The following is a 17,115-nucleotide window of genomic DNA, read 5'->3' as shown; positions in this document are numbered from 1 at the left end:
CCAAAGTATACACCTGATGACTTGAGTATCGTCCCCTACAAGAACGGGAGATGTCGATCTTGGGACGGCAACTGTGTCGACACGTTTGCCGAATCCCATGTCAACACCACAGCTATTCCAGCCACCGATGTGGAAAACGTGAAGTACTAGAAATATACCGGCCTGAGGCAGTTCTACATGTTGGAGCCTATCACCATTGAAACAACAGGGGTCTACGGCCAATCAACATCCCACGTCATCAAAGGCATTGGCAGAAGGCTCACAGCAACCACTGGTGATAGTTCACTGGCATGGTTCAAGCAACTGCTGTGCTTGGTTGTTTGGTGTGGAAAGGCTATTATTCATATTTTGGCTTCAGCATGGGAAACAAGTCCTGGATCTTCTTCTTTCGGCTGCTCCCTTTAGGGGTCGCCACAGCACATGGCACATGTTTTACGCAGGATGCCCTTCCTGACGCAACCCTAGTCGCCTCTTACGACACAGGGATAAGGATTGGGTTTCGCCATGATTCCGGGCTGCCCTACACCCTCTCATAGTACGGACTAGTGCAGAGCTCCCGTCCTCAAGCGATCCTCCAACCCAAGCCTCCGAGTAGCTGGATTACAGGCGCACGCCACTACGCCCAGTTGAAAACAAGTCCTGGATATTGACTCATTCTTTTTGCTTTTTTATATTATATTTTTTATCTTGGGTTTTCTCAAAATGTATTAATAAAGATTTCTTTAAAATCATTGCTCAACTGTGATTAAGGAAATAAAATCATTTCCACTGACCCAACACCCTCTTCTAGCACAGCCCAACGCAGGGTCTCGTCCTCAAGCGATCCTCCAACCCAAGCCGCCAAGTAGCCGGGTTACAGGCGCACGCCACGACGCCCGGTTGAAAACAAGTCCTGGATATTGACTCTTATTCTTTTCGCTTTTTTATATTATATTTTTTTATCTTGGGTTTTCTCAAAATGTATTAATAACGGTTTCTTTTAAATCATTGCTGAACTGTAATTAAGGAAATACAATCATTTCCACTGATTAATTATCTACAAAACACGAGCATATACAATGCCCCCCATGACAGCAGTTTGACCAAAACAGTATAGGATTTTTTTTTGCTTGTTGACATTAAAAAAAAATGTAAATAATTAAAATAAATTGAAAACTTGATGACAATTTGTTATTTCTTTTTGAATATATTTGTGCAATTTTAACTTCTTTTTTTTTTAACCTTGAATTTAACTTGTAATTTTTTTGTTTTATTTGTTTGGCAGAGAGCTACTCAATTGTGATTCATACAGAGCGTAGTGGCGTGCGCCTGTAATCCGGCTACTCGGAGGCTTGGGTTGGAGGATCGCTTGAGGACGGGTGCTCTGCACTGGGCCACGCTATGGGAGGGTGTAGGGCAGCCCGGAATCATGGCGAAACCCAATCCTTATCCCTGTGTCGTAAGAGGTGACCAGGGTTGTGTCAGGAAGGGCATCCAGCATAAAACCTGTGCCAAATCAGTATGCGGATCATAACGGATGATCCGCTGTGGCGACCCCGAACGGGAGCAGCCGAAAGACCAACAACAACTACTCAATAGTGATTCGGTTCACTTTTTTCAATCCATTCGTGGCGAAATATAACCTACTGTATGACTTGATGTACCTGTAAAATAATAAATGAAATGAAGAGAAAATTATCACAGGAATGGCTTTAGGGAGGCACGTACCGTGTGTGCCGACGGGCTTGATTAAACCTTATAAATAATTTTTATTCGACATTATGATTAGATTTTTCGGGGTCCCTCATCGTGAGGAAAACTTGACCCAAACAAAGTCAATGGAAATCTACCGCAACAAACCTCAGCAGAGACTTACAGGCCTGATGTCTTAAGCCCATCAGAAAACCAAGATGGCAGCCATATTATTTTGGCTGGATGCCATGGTGGATGCGGTCAAACGGTAAATGTTGGTGGGGTCCGGCAGCTGTCTGACCAATGGGTACACATTTCAAAAATCGGTCCCCAACAAGAACAACAACAGCAGCAACAACCACACGGAGCTGTTGTGGACCTGCACCACATAGCAGGTAAAAACACACAAGTGAACTCGCCACAAGGTCATCGCTTTACTTTGTGTTTTCAATTCAATCATGACATTTCTGAATGGCCTTTTAAAGTTACACCTGGACTTAAGGATCGTCATGACAGGTATAGCCAATAGCATTGAGATCGAGCTCAGAATCACACACATGCTCGGTGCAGCGCCTCAAAACAAATGAATAATTTGGAACATCAACACTACCCCCCTCCCCCCACATGGAACATTAACCCCCCCTCGCCCATCGACTACACAGAAATGAAAAATGAAAGGACTCCATATGGTTGCATCCTAATCATGTGTAAGTTGCACGAGAGATGAAACAACGCCGCTTTTAAAATGGTCACGTGTCGGCCACTTGGTTCTGGGTCACACGACCATACCCCATCCCATTTCCTACCCCGCTCCGGGATACACGTTTTGACGTGCCCAGGAGAATGCTTAAGCCCCCATTATCTAGATGTGGGGGGATCGTGATATCATTTAGCGGGCTGACATCTTCTGCATTCTGTGACGTCACGAAGTGATGTTGAGCTGACATTGAGCAGTTGCAAATGAGACCAAACCATCATCTGTTCTTCCAAGTCCCGTGGTGGTGGATCCTCGAGGAGCTTCCAGAAAAGATCATTAAAATGTAGCAAACATGTGAGAAGTTTTCAAATACCTTTTATTCATCGTACATTTTAACAATCGACTGCATTTTGAAATAAAGGGCAGCAAGAGGGAGTACAAATTAAATGCAGGTAGTGTGTGTCCCTGTTGAATGGCAGCCCGTTAGGGAGAGAGAGAGAGAGACATGCAAACAGGTCGCACTCGCACGCACAGGTAGATCCATCAAGCCCGGTTATTTACATGCAATCATACAAAGGAACATATTCACAAGGAAAGTGGGAGGGAATTAAATAAATAAGTGTCGCACGTCCATCTCTGTACATGCATTTTGTGCACAAAAGTGCGTACACGGCCATTGCCCACATCCCGCAACATGCAGTCAATATCCAAGCCCTTACCATAGGTTTATACACCATGCTTAATAACATACAAAAAAGGAAGCTGGCACAGGTGTCTTCGCTACTTTCGTCGACAGCTAAAACGATTTAGAAATTCATCTGACCCTGAACAATTTAAAAGATTCATTTTGTACAAGAAGTAATAAAATGTTCGAGATTCCAAAACCTACACGTCTGGTAATTTTCACCTTTTTGGGATGCATTCTTTCTGTCCAAAACATTTATTCAAGTCGTCCGTTGTCGCGGTGCATCGGTACTGCCGAGCGGTAAACGATGTCGAGTGTGGTCACACCGTCCGAACGCGATCCAAGTACCTGTTCTTCAACAAAGGTATTCAGACATCCTCAATTTGAGGGAGAAGTGCAAATCAAAACAAATGTCCCATGTCCCACCCTCACTCCTCGTCTTGCCTTTGCTCCTCATCCCTCCTTGCACCTCACCCCATGCTCCTTCATCGTTACCCGTTCTATGCTGTTCTTCATTACCTTTCCCACCCTCTTCCTCGTTACTACTCCCGCGCGCTTCCTCGGTCCCCGTTCCTGGTCCAGATCCAGATAAAAAAAAAGTATTACAAAGGATAAATAATATATGAAAAGGAAAGATGGCATAAACCTCCCCATTTTGTTCAAACAGCGAAAACAGGACACACACACACGTGCGCACACACGCGCACACACACACACACACACAGACACACACACACACACACACACACACACAGACACACACACACACACACACACACACACACACACACACACACACAGACACAGACACACACACACACACACACAGACACACACACACACAGACACACACACACACACACACACACACACACACACACACACACACCTGGTACTGCCCCTCTGGCCATTCGATCCATATTCAGTTTGAAATTTGCAAACATCAACACTTTTAAAGTCTGTCTTCGCTAGTTTGGATTCACAAGCATACCACACACATACCTTTCTGAAAAAATAAATTTATTTTGCATTCAGTAATGCCCAATCACACTTGGTGGAAGGAAACTCCATCTTGGGCATGGTTTACAAGGTCCCTCAACATGATATTTCTCCATCAATGATTCAACGTAATGCCAAAAATTAAGATAGAGTAAAAAAAAACAAAAAAACAGTGAAGGACCTAAAACCTTTTGGAGAAATTGCACACTTGTCACCACTCGACCTCGTCCCTCCCCATGCAGCAAACATCGAGCTGGAATGATACAAGTGGAGGCTTCTCTCGAGCTAGGATCGAGCAAAACCAGGCCCTGTAGAACTTTCTAAGGAGGTTTGGGAAGGTCTGCGCGTGAGTGGTGGGAACGTAGAATCCACCAGAGACGAGGTCGGAAAGAGCTTGTACCAGCCACGCACGGTCCGTGACAAGTCCATGTCTCCTAGAAATATCTGTACGACTCCCATGAAGGATTTGTGGTCCATCCTACCATAGTCTCCCCACACAATAACCTACAAAGACAGAAAGTACTCGCAGTAAACCTCAAGGCAAAGCTCAAACAGATCTGCAATACATGACTGCTAAACAGAATTGATGCTACAAAGGCTACCAAAGGACTTTACCTGGAGAACCTTTCCTTGAGGACCCTCTTCAAACACAAGCTGCTGTTCATACGTCGGATCCAAGGATTTGTTTGCAATTTTCGTTTTTCTTTTTGCAATGCAAACCCCATTTTCCAGAAGATATACTTTCACATACGGAGCTGCAATGAAAATAAATGGTCATTATGAAGATTGAGCAAAAGCTTTTACAAAACATGATGGACATTCGTCAGTTTACAAAAGGATAAAATTGGTCCTCCTTAACCCTCCGAGTCGGCATAGATCCTCTTTAACCCTCCGAGTCGGCATAGAACCTCCTTAACCCTCTGATTCGGCATAGATCCTCCTAAACCCTACGAGTCGGCATAGATCCTCCTTAACCTACCGAGTCGGCATAGATCCTCCTTAACCCTCCGAGGCAGCATAGATCCTCCTTAACCCTCTGAGTCAGCATAGATCCTCCTTAACCCTCCGAGTCGGCATAGATCCTCCTTAACCCTCCGAGTCGGCATAGATCCTCCTTAACCCTCTGAGTCGGCATAGATCCTCCTTAACCCTCCGAATCGGCATTGATCCTCCTTAACCCTCTGAGGCGGCATAGATCCTCCTTAACCTACCGAGTCGGCATAGATCCTCCTTAACCCTCCGAGTCAGCATAGATCCTCCTCAACCTTCCTAGTCGGCATAGATCCTCCTAAACTAACATGGGTTTTGAAACCGGCGTTGACCCAAAGGCCTACTCTTGGAAACCATCGGATATATACCTACCACATTATTTTAAACTGGACAGCCAGCTTAAAGTCCACTCTGAAGGATGACTTTCTGAAGGCCGAAGTGCCCAAAATTTCCAATGACTTGATTAAAGGTTTCTTAATGCTACACCAAAACAAAACTGATTATTAACTGCAGCAGCAAGCGATTTGGTACGATGTTCACGGGTCACACAAATTCACTCTGTTATTGCATATAGCAGCTTTGGCTGCCGTGTCGCTATCATTTCTTGGAAGTGCGGCTTGCCGCTGATGCTGTGCCCCTCTACCAGTACACTGGTACTCATTTCGCTGACCTCAGAAGGATGACAGGCTGAGTCAAACCCACCTGGTGTTAATTTAACAGCCAACAGGGCTCAAAGTCAGGACTCTAAGATCCTAAGCCAGCCACCCTAACCACTAAGCCAACACCAGGCTATAAATTCACTTGTTGATTAAGACAAAGCATTCAGATATTTCCATATATTTGGTGAAGCCCCAGGTCGAGAATCTCTTTCATTCTTCAACAGCCGTGACGTGTGATGAATATCAACCGAAAAAATATATTCATATATCCCAAAGGTCGTTATAAGCCCCCCTCCTCTTGCCCCTCACCTCCCCCCCCCCCACCGTAAGGTCATGACAAATGGGTGGAATACAAAACTCACCGATGCGGAAGAGAATTTTAAATCAAATCAGTAAATTTAAAAGCACAACTTCAAAGACATTCAGATCACATAATCGCGGTATTGTTAACATGATCACATGTGTGATTGTTGTGGGGAAAGAGAGCATAGGGGTGTGAAGGGTGAAAAAAATAGAGGACAATGAATAGTCTGTACTTACCTGGAATCGTTTTAGATCCTGTCTTTGGGATGAGACCTCTGGCTTTGATTACTTCTACTTCGATTGTTCCATTCCTAGTCTGTACACCCAGCTGAATATCCCCTGGAAAAGACCCTCCTTTGCATAAATAACCAGCTTCACAGATTACCAAGAATCACTACAGTGGCTGTTATCACTACACTTTTTCACTACACTTTTTGAAGAACATGTGAAGCACATCCTCCAATTCTTGCTCACCTAGTGGTGTCGTGGCAAGCGTCTGTCGCCCCACCAGCTGCCCCGGGCCCAGGCCATCCAAGAACATGCTGAATTGCCTGTCTTGTTCCAGCCTTATGCTGGGAAAGATCAAACTAGGAGACAGGTACAAAGTGATGGTGCAAAGGGAGAGTAAGCATTTGCCTGAACATATGAAACATGAACTCTGCTGATGATACTGGAAAACCCAGTGAACAAAATTAACATAAAGGTTACACAGTCGAGCCTCGTTATAACAAAGATACGTTTCATGGATGTCGATCTTTTACACAGATCCAAGGCTCCTAGAGCATGTACACGGATCACATACAGCACAAAGACATCAGTGTACTCTGGCGTAACTTCCAAAGACAATAGTAGACAAATATATATATATATATATATATATATATATATATATATATATATATATATATATATCTTCTTCTTCTTCTTTCGGCTGCTCCCGTTAGGAGTCGCCACAGCAGATCATCCGTATGATCCGCATAGTGATTTGGTACATGTTTTACACCGGATGCCCTTCCTGACGCAACCCTGGTCGCTTCTTACGACACAGGGATCGGGTACACCTATTTTAACTGGGGTATACACCGGCCCAGTACACTGGTACTCACTTCACCGACCTCGGAAGGATGACAGGCTGAGTCAACCCCCTGGTGTATTAATTCAGTGGCCCAACGGGGCTTGAAGTCAGGATCTTTTGGATCCCAAGCTGCTGCCCTAACCACTGCGCCAACACCAGGCTCATTATATATATATATATATATATATATATATATATATATATATATATATATATATATATATATATATATATACACACATATACATCTATATACATATACATATATATACATATACATATATCTTCTTCTTTCGGCTGCTCCCGTTCGGGGTCGCCACAGCGGATCATCCGTATGATCCGCATAATGATTTGGCACATGTTTTACACCGGATGCCCTTCCTGACGCAACCCTGGTCGCCTCTTACAACACAGGGATATAGTACACCTATTTTAACCGGGGTATACACCGGCCTAGTATACTGGTACTCATTTCGCCGACCTCGGAAGGATGACAGGCTGAGTCAACCCCCTGGTGCATTAATTCAGTGGCCCAACGGGGCTTGAACTCAGGACCTTTTGGATCCCAAGCCGTTGCCCTAACCACTGCGCCAGCACCAGGCTATACATATATATATATATATATATATATATATATATATATATATATATATATATATATATATATATATATATATATATTCACACACACACACACACACACACACACACACACACACACACACACACACACACACACACACACACACACACACACACACACACAATTTATGGGATATGAACTTGGGTTCCGAGCATCATGAGCCATCATTTCAGGTGAGAACAACAAACAGGCCAACCCGTCTTTCTGCAAACAATCAAAAAGCCCCCCTCCCCGATCCCACCTCAAAAAATAAAATAAAAAGTGCATCCCCTGGCATTCAGGACAAACCAAAACAAAATAAAAACTAGAACGGCACTCGATGGAGCGCATACATCCACCAGGCTTTGCAGTTTATGTTTTGTATCCCACTGATAGGCCGGATCTGGATCCGGACCTGAACCAAAATCTAATCGGCTTGTTCCTGTCACCTAACCAACTCATCCATCAAGTTTTGCCATAACTCGTCCATAATTTTTTGAAATACCATGCTATATATTGTTTTTGGCCCCATCTCTCAATGATGACGAATCATTTTTAAAAATTTAAAAGTTCTTACAGTCGGATCTGGATTCGGATCTTCACCAAAATCAAATCAATTCGTCTTTGTCACACACCAATCCTGTCCACCAAATGCTGGCTGTATCCATCCACAACCTTTTGAGACATCCTGCTCACAGATAGACAAACAGACAGACAGACAGTGGTGAAAACATAACCTCCACCCACCCTCAGTGGCAGAGGTAAAAATCAAGAAAAATAATTCCACCTCATATGGTTTGACCTGCTGTTCCAATCCAATAAAATTTTATATAAATCGACATCTCACTGTTCATTATATCAGGTTGAAATGCATTAATCGAAATGGAATTGTATATCGTTCCTTTGAACAAAACTCCTTCAGTTAGGAGGTCCAAGTGTACAAGATGACACATACTTTCCCTCTGAGCAGTAGCTGTTGATGCTGCTTTCCGCTGAGCTGCGACTCGTCTGTTGGCTCATCCAGTTCCTCATCTCGATGGCCATTCCCGTCTCAGTGCTGCGTCGCACGGCACTTCGCGCCTTCCTGTTTCCGGCGTCTGTAATAGCATGCATCACATTTCCATCACCAGCGATCTAATAGATTTACCGATTGCACGGATCCATCTCCATCTTATTCGAAAAGTCCCTCAAACCAGCCATGCATGGAAAAAAGAAGTTTGCCATTTCCAACTGAACCGTTGAGCACTACACAAGCCTCCCACCCCCAACCTGACTCCATAAGCAACATGGTGTCATAAACTCATTTGTGCATCAGTTTTATGTAATATATTTTCCCTCGCCGAAGGATAGGTTGTTGCATTTGGGTCCCTTTGTTTGTTCGTCTTTGGTACTTGCAAAATCGAAGATTTTTCAAGTACATTGGTTTGTCGATTTTGTTATTCTGTCTGTTTGTCTGTCGTCTGTCACCTACAGGTCACAATTTTCAACCGATCTTCACGAAACTTCACCACATGGTAGAGTTTGGCAAAAGGAAGAAGCCTCTTGTTTTTGAGGTCAAAAGGGCAACATAGGCCAAAGGTCAACAACTTTGGTGGTATTTCTAAAATCCTCAATTTTCATCCGATTGACTTGAAATTTGAAGAGGATTTCTATTTTAGATCAATAAATTCAACGAGTCAATTATTTTTGAGGTCAACATTGACCAAAAAGGTCAACATGGACCAAAAGGTCAACAACTAAGGTGATATTTCTAAAATCCCAATTTTCATCTGATTGACTTGAAATTTGAAGAGTATTTATATTTCAGGTCACTGAATTCAACCACCAATTATTTTGGAGGTCCACATTAGGCCAAAAAGTCAACATAGGCAAAAATTCCAGAATTGTCAATTTTCATCCGATTCACTTGAAATTTGATGACGAGTTACATGTTTGGTCATTTAATTCAATCACCAATTATTTTTGAGGTCAAATTTGTTTCATGAATTTTGCAAGTTACGTGCTCTGCACGACGTCTTCTTCTTGTTTGTTTGTTTGTCCATACGGAGTTTTCGTGTTTTTCTCGGAAACTGCTTGTCAGATTGAGACAAAATTTTCACCATTGGTGCGACTTCTCATGTAGAATGTTTTCATGATAATTATGATGTCATAGGTCATGTGGTGTGGCAGCTATATTGGAAAAATGGGAAAAAACTTTTATGTTTATATGTGTACTGTACCGTCCAACAAACAGTGACGACTCCATTTACACCTCACTGTCTGAAAACATGGACCAACTTCTATCTTCTCATCCAAACTCTCTCTTCCTCCTATGTGATGACTTCAATTGTCATCATGCCAGTTGACTAGGTGTGGGTACCTCTCTCACCTGTCATGGCACTTCAGCAAAAGACTTCTGCGACTCACTGGAACTGACTCAATCGGTCAACTTCCTGACCCGGATCTCAACCAATGGTACTCTATCTCTTCTGGGTCTGATTTTGATAAATTTCCCTGAAAATATCTGCTGTTCTTACTTCGCTCCAATTGGTTCTTCTGACCACGTGCTTGTCAAAGTGGACATCTCTCTGGCTGTCATCAGAGAACCACCTCAGCGCCGTCGAGTCTGGCATTTCACTCAAGCCGACTGGTAGGGTCTCCAAGCAGCCATCAAACTTCTAGACTGGTCTCCCATCACTACTTTCTCTTACATCAACTCATCCTGGGAATTCTTTCAAAGAAACTTGCTCTCCCTCATGCACAGATTTATCCCCTTTCGTCTTCAGTTGTCCTACCCTGTCTCCCGCATATGGTTTACTGAAGCTTGTGGCAAGGCAGTTGTCCTTACACAACTTGCCTTTGCTTCATGGAAAGCTAACCCCACTGAGGGTAATCTCAGGTCCTTCCATAAATCTCGAAAAAAAAGTGTGTATCTACCTTCAGGAGAGCCAGAAAACAACATCTTTCTAAGCTCAAATCTGAACTCTCAAACCTCTCCCTCCTACAAATCCTGGTGGCATCTAATCAAATCTGTTTCTAGTGTATGTTCCCACTCCATCCCCTCCCTTACCTCAAATGGAACCACTGCTGATACCTCATGTGAAAAGGCTGAATGCCTAAACTCCATGTTTACATCAAAATCTTGTATCCAAAACCCATCGCTTTCTGTACCCACCTTACCCAGTCGCACCTAACTCTCCCTGGACTCTGCGTCCTTTTGTTCTGACAAAGTGGAGAGTTTTCTGTCAAACCTCAACTCAGATTCTGCAACTGGTCCAGATGGCATCAGCCCACATGTCCTAAAAACCTGCTCCCCTACTCTTGCTCACCCGCTCTCTGTTCCATTCACCCTCTCATTCGCTCAAGGTCATCTGCCATCTGCTTTGAAATCAGCAAACATTACTGCCCTGCACAAAAAGGTGCAAAAACAGATCCCTGCAACTACAGATAAATCAGCCTTCTCCCAATCATCAGCAAGGTTATGGAATCCATCATCGCTTCAGATATGAAATCCTTCCTCTTCTCCAATGGCTTGATTTCTGATCATCAATTTGGTTTCAGACCAGGTCACTCTACCCTGGATATGCTACTTCTGCTTTCCCAACAATGGATGGAGGTCCTCAATGCCGGACATTAAATCAGGGCAATATCTTTTTGTATTTGACCTTTTGACCCCGCCTCAGGGGGCTCAGCCAAAAATGATACTGCTCAAGCAAATTCTTGCCATGTGGTGATCATAACTTCCAAGTATGGTAAATTCCTGCACAACCGTTTAGGAGATTGTGTGACAGACGGACAGACAGACGGACAGATGGAGCCGATTGCTATATCCCCCTGTTTTTTTTCAAAAAGCGTGGGGATAACAAGGAAACATGGACAAGAGGAGGTCACGTGGCCCACCATGCACAAGCCATATCGAGTTTTAGACCCCAAGAGCAACTTAAACAAGTGATCCCAAGCAGGGTTTGACAAGGGGATGGCAAACAATACCCTCTTCTTGAAACATACCATGAGATCTTCAAGGCCCTAAAGGACCCGTCACACCTTGACGATTTAGCCAGCATATGCCTGACGTATGCAAAATTTGGCTAAAATGCTGGCACACGTCGAATACGTTATGGGTAAGTTTGTATACGTTAAGAGCACGCTGGCATACGTCGTAGTACGCCGAGGTGTTAGATAACTTTTCCATGCTTGAAATTTTTTGACGTATGCCAGCGTATGACTCACACATTCCGCATAATGCTGGCCATAAGTTATAGGCACGTTATGCGATCGTCGACACACGTTACTTGTAAGTTACTCATAAGTCGAAACACGGCAAGGTAATGTTTAGCGTACCCGAAACTTATTTCTAACCTATGAGTAACGTGTTGTAGGCACGTTACGCGATCGTGGACACACGTCGACACACGTTACTTGTACGTTACTCATAAGTCGAAACACATCAATGCAATGGTTAGCGTCAGTGTTCCAGACTCCCTGGCTTTTTTATTTTTTTTTTCCTGCGGTATGACGGTGATGTTAACACTTCAATTTCTAGTGTGGTTATAATATAATATAATTAATAGGCTGCCGCTCAACGATTTAAATCATAACCGCACTAGAAATCGAAGTGTCAACATCACCATCATACCGAAAAAAAACAAAAAAAAAAAACAGGGAGTCTGGAACACTGACACTAACCATTACATTGATGTGTTTCGACTTATGAGTAATGTACAAGTAACATGTGTCGACGTGTGTCAACGATCGCATAGTGTGCCCACAACTTATGCCAGCGTATGTGAAATGTGTGTCATACGTCGAGTACGTCGAGAAATTTTCAACATGCTGAAAATTTCTCGACGTATGCCGGCGTACTACGACGTATGCCAGCGTGCTCTTAACGTATACAAAACTTACCCATAACGTATTCGACGTGTGCCAGGTTGGTTCGGCAAATTTTTCATACGTCGGCATACGCTGGCTAAAATGTCAGGGTGTGACAGCGGCTTCACACTTCGATGTCTAGTGCGGTTATGATTTGAATCGTCGAGCCGCAGCCTATGAATAGCCTACGTCACGTGATCGTCGGCGATACGCTGCCGCGCGCTATGCATAAATTAGACTATCGTTGGGCATAGGTTGTGAACGCCGACAACACGCTCAGCATTCGTTGGTATAAGTTATCTATATGTGATTAAAACGTTCTGTGTACGTTACTAATACGTTATGCATACGTCCAACATGTTATTATACGCCCAAAAATAAAAATAAAAAACATCAATAGTTCAGCGTACGCCAGCGTTTTACATACATTTTGAGACCTTGCCATACGCTGGCTAAAACGTCAAGATGTGACAGGGCCTTAACCCTAAAGAACCCAACCCTAAAAGTTCATTTAAATGTCGGGCATAATATTTGGCCAAAGACCTACTAACATTCATGTTACGGGTGGATGGATGGGGGAAAAAAATAATAAAAACCAGACCAAATGAATTTTAATTAAATAATTATCAGAGCACATTGTGATCCATCACCAGAACTTCCCTTTCAAACTCTCTTTACCAGTCTGGCTGAGCTGAGAGGTACTGTGGCTGCGTCGAGACAATCCCACTATGGCCACCACCTTCGCTCCAAAACTTGAGCGGCGGAGCTTCGCGGACCCCTCGCCACCGAGTCCCGTATCTGACTGGCTGCCATCGTGTCGCTCGGAGCCATACATATCGCCGCTGACGCTCGAGCTCTTGGGCACACTATGGCCAGACAGGCCGGCCTGTCGGCTCTGCATCTTTGACATGAAAAGGCTGAGGCGCGAAGTGGTGTGCGGGAGAGAAGGGAGCACGGAGTGGAATGAGTAAAGTTAATAGAACACGAGTTACTGCATTGTGAATAATCACGATATCAAAGAGTGCACAAAGAAAAGGAAACCAAAATATAAATAAAACTTCTGATTGGAAATTACACCGGTACATGCCATCCACCATTAGTGTGTGTAAAAATGGTGAAAAACTACAGTGCTGCACAAAAAATTTAATAACTGGCACAGAAGGCAGCACAATGGCCTACTTTCACAAAGTACATCTTCGCACAAAAAAAATGAATTACAATACAACTCAAGCACATAGTCATACATGTGGGCAGGTGAGTAAGTACGTGCGGAAGTGAATGTATTCGCGTGAGCATGTGTGGCAGAGCGCAAGGGTGTGTGGACGTGAGAGCGCTCATGTAAGTGGATGTGTAAGTGCATGTGGGTGCGCACGTGCATGTATAAGGAGTTGCGGTTTTTATTTATGCAAAGGCAATGGCAACCAAAAAGGAGAAAATATTCAATTTCCAAGATTATTCAAACTTTGTATTTGGATGGCATTTCGTCTGGCCTCTCAGACTTCCTCAGGACTATTCCAAAGCATTCAGCATCACCCATTCTCTCAGACCCTTACATAGGCAGGTTGGACACTAGTGAAATTGACACTTAAAGGGTCAAACCCTCACTCTCCATCTTCATTACCCGCTCTCTGATAACTAGCGGCGCCTTTCAGTGCACCTCGGAGGCGGTTTCCAATTAGAATGTTTTCATTCTTTCTTCATTGGCTGTACCTTTGCATAACTCAAAAACAAACAACACACACAATTTATATTTCCACTGGCAAGTGAAAGGCGATGGACCGGGTTATGCAATGACCCACATGTATGACAGCAAGCGGCGGGAAGCAAAAGCAGTGGTGAGCAGCAGGTATTGACGTAGAAAGTTGGAGGCCTGGTTACCTGACGTCATTTTCAGAGCCATGTCTCGGCAATCCGTCGAGCTGAGCTGGTACTTCTGGAACTCCATTGGCCTTTATACCCTGACCAGGGTCCTGCTGCCCATTCTGTTCATCCCTATCTCCCAGTTCTGGCTTCGCCAAAGTTTTGGCGCGAGGCAGAGGCCTAACCCCAGATCGGTCGGATGGGGAGAGGGGTGAGGCCGTGCGGAATGGGGAGGGTTTGGGAAGAGGTCATGGCAAAAGGTGTGCACATGAGCAAAGCTTCGAGAATAGTGCAAAGAAAAGGTTTTCAACCAAAACTCAACAGGGCACAAATAAAGAAGCAATGAAGGGTAGAAGCATACATTGCCAAAGAAACACAATAGCCATGAAAAATCAACCGAAGCCGAGTGGGTGCGTATACAACTGATAAGACTTGTACATTCTCAATATCTGTATCCTATTTGTGGTTGTCTACAAAATGATGGCAACACGTGCATCGCACGGTTGTTGGTTTACAAAGCAATCTCTTTTATCACACAATTGTTGGATCTTTTGCAATTTAAAACAGTTGCATCATACCTGTGTTATGTGGCCACTCTTGCTCAGTCAACCTCTAAGAAGGGGTTCACACGATGATGTATTACCTGTGCAACACCTCCCAGATGTGCAGGAATTGGAGCAAAGTTTGGACCAAATTGGGAATGCGAGACTGAACTTGATCTTCCAAATGGAACTTCTATTCTGATAGATTGATCCATGAGGCCATTTTTACAAGGTCATGGTTTTACTGTATCTATTCACCGAGGTCTCACAGCAACCAGGTTGGCACCACGAAAAATTGACCGCACAATCATTGATTCGATATTGTTACGGTTGTGGAAATTCACAGATCACCATTCAGGTTCCCCGAAGATCAGTTATGTCGATAAGTGTGTGTCCAGATTAGATTTCCCCACCGATGTATAACGGGAATTATTCGTGAGCCGGGCGGGCTGTGCATCTTTGAGTTAGCCGTTATTCTTTTGCTATCTTTATTTTAAAACGAACAACATCTCACCATCATCTCCACAAACAACGCCATATTTTCACCAACAACAACCATTTCAACAAACGAACAACATCTCCTCACCATCATCTCCACAAACAACGCCATCTTTTCGCCAGCAACGGCATCCACAAACAAACGACATCTCTGCCGACAAACACAACGACTTCCTCGTTGGAGCGAAAGCCGGTCATTCCTACTACGTCCGCGTTTGACGGCAAGGTCGGATCAGAATGACAAAAGGGGCGGAGCCAGCCGGGGGTGAAGGGTCGAAGGTAAAAGACCAAACACCACCCCCGAACCCGATAAAAGGCCGGGCTGAAACGCCGAGAAAGGAGTCTGCAGTTCGGAGTCTGGAGTCAGCAGTTCGGAGTGGAGCTCTGGAGTTCGGAATGGAGCTCGTTCGTTGGAGTCTGGTGGAGTTTGGAGCCTGGAGTCCAGTCCAGTCAAGCCTGCAGTGCAGTGCAGAGTTGTTGGTCGGTGGAGGCAGCAGCAAAGTCGCCAGCCGGAGAGAAGTCGCCAGCCAGCGACATAACGGTCCGATGTGATCGAGCCCCGGGACGGTCCGAGCGATGCTGAGGAGTGAGCGGGCTCTTAAAAGAGCATCAACTCCAAAAGAGCAAGGCCCGTTCGCTCCTCTGAAGCGTCGTCGGCCAGGCCCGATTGATCAGGCCGCAAGGCCTGGACCAACCGAGCTGCCGTTACTCCAGCTGCAGTGTTGACGACGAGACATACGGAGGGTCACCGACCGAAAGACCCATCCAGTCGTCTCCAGGGCGACAAGGTAACCTGCACGGCCTCGCGGAGCTCCTTCGGTCTTCCAAGCTCCGAGGAACATTAAAGGCCTACGGGCCCTGTTCTCCCTTTTCCTTTCTGGGGTTTTTGCATGGAAGTCTGTGGCGCCTTATCCCTTAAGTAGAGAATTGTTATAAGTGCATGTAAATGATAATAGACAACGGCTGTAGGTCTTTTTGCTCGTGTCTTGTCCCTTACCCCCATTCATTGCATATGTGCATGTACAAATAAATGTCCGCATTGTTTGAATATTCACCTGCTCGTTGCGTCCCTTCCTCCATTGAACTGCCTTCGGAATAAATAGCTGGTTTTTAACACCGATAAAATAATCGGGTCCAACGGGGCTTGGTGATAATAAACCGCTCGGCAATCGCAGACGGAAAGAGCTGTTTAAAGCGGTTCGTTTCCGAACAGGTCCTGTTGAGGTACAACCTCTCGGTAATCCATCCACACGAATAATTAGGTAAATCGACAATTCGGCGATTGACTCTGTAGCGCGGGCAGAGCATTGACAAGGTTGTGGTGAGGTTAATAACACACCCTTAAGGCCCAGTCACACCTTGACGTTTTAGCCAGCTTATGCCGATTTTTGGAAAATTTGTGTAAAACGCTGGTACACGTCGAATACGTTATGGGTACGTTTTGTATATGTTAAGACCACGTTGAAAAACACTGCCATAAGTAGTAGTACGCTGGCTTTAAACGTTGAACTTTGGGTTTTCCTCAAATTTTTTCATGCTTAAAATTTTACGTTTACCGGCGTATGAATCACACGTTCCGCTACGCTGGCCATAAGTTGTAGGCACGTTATGCGATCGTTGACACACGTTGAAACACGTTACTTGTAAGTTAGTCATAAGTCAA

The 17,115-nt window shown here is 44.4% G+C and overlaps 1 protein-coding gene and 1 pseudogene across 13 annotated transcripts in view; both read right to left on the bottom strand.

The window, feature by feature from the left end:
* Positions 1 to 486: 486 nt before the first annotated feature.
* On the bottom strand, positions 487 to 627 carry LOC147013295 (signal recognition particle RNA; annotated as a pseudogene).
* A 2,100-nt stretch (positions 628 to 2,727) lies between these two features.
* Positions 2,728 to 17,115, bottom strand: part of LOC147013294 (regulating synaptic membrane exocytosis protein 2-like) — a 124,612-nt gene continuing 110,224 nt past the window's right edge. For 8 of the 13 annotated variants that reach the window (XM_085854980.1, XM_085854981.1, XM_085854983.1 and 5 more), the window contains 7 exons: positions 14,431 to 14,592; positions 13,231 to 13,469; positions 8,657 to 8,798; positions 6,479 to 6,591; positions 6,242 to 6,343; positions 4,668 to 4,807; positions 2,728 to 4,556 (listed from right to left, as the gene is read on the bottom strand). In XM_085854980.1, the coding sequence (XP_085711106.1) occupies positions 4,338 to 4,556; positions 4,668 to 4,807; positions 6,242 to 6,343; positions 6,479 to 6,591; positions 8,657 to 8,798; positions 13,231 to 13,469; positions 14,431 to 14,592 (1,117 nt within the window). In that variant the 3' untranslated portion in view covers positions 2,728 to 4,337. Of the gene's footprint in view, positions 4,557 to 4,667; positions 4,808 to 6,241; positions 6,344 to 6,478; positions 6,592 to 7,780; positions 8,390 to 8,656; positions 8,799 to 13,230; positions 13,470 to 14,430; positions 14,593 to 17,115 lie in introns of those variants that run through there. The other 5 variants (XM_085854988.1, XM_085854985.1, XM_085854989.1 and 2 more) reach the window with 3 other exon arrangements.

This window comes from Eptatretus burgeri, chromosome 14 (assembly GCF_056783735.1).
Source record: "Eptatretus burgeri isolate ZD-2024b chromosome 14, Ebu_testis_v1, whole genome shotgun sequence".
NCBI classification, from domain to species: domain Eukaryota; kingdom Metazoa; phylum Chordata; class Myxini; order Myxiniformes; family Myxinidae; genus Eptatretus; species Eptatretus burgeri.
The sequence above is the reverse complement of the archived record's forward strand: the minus strand, read 5'-3'. Positions and strand labels throughout refer to the sequence as shown.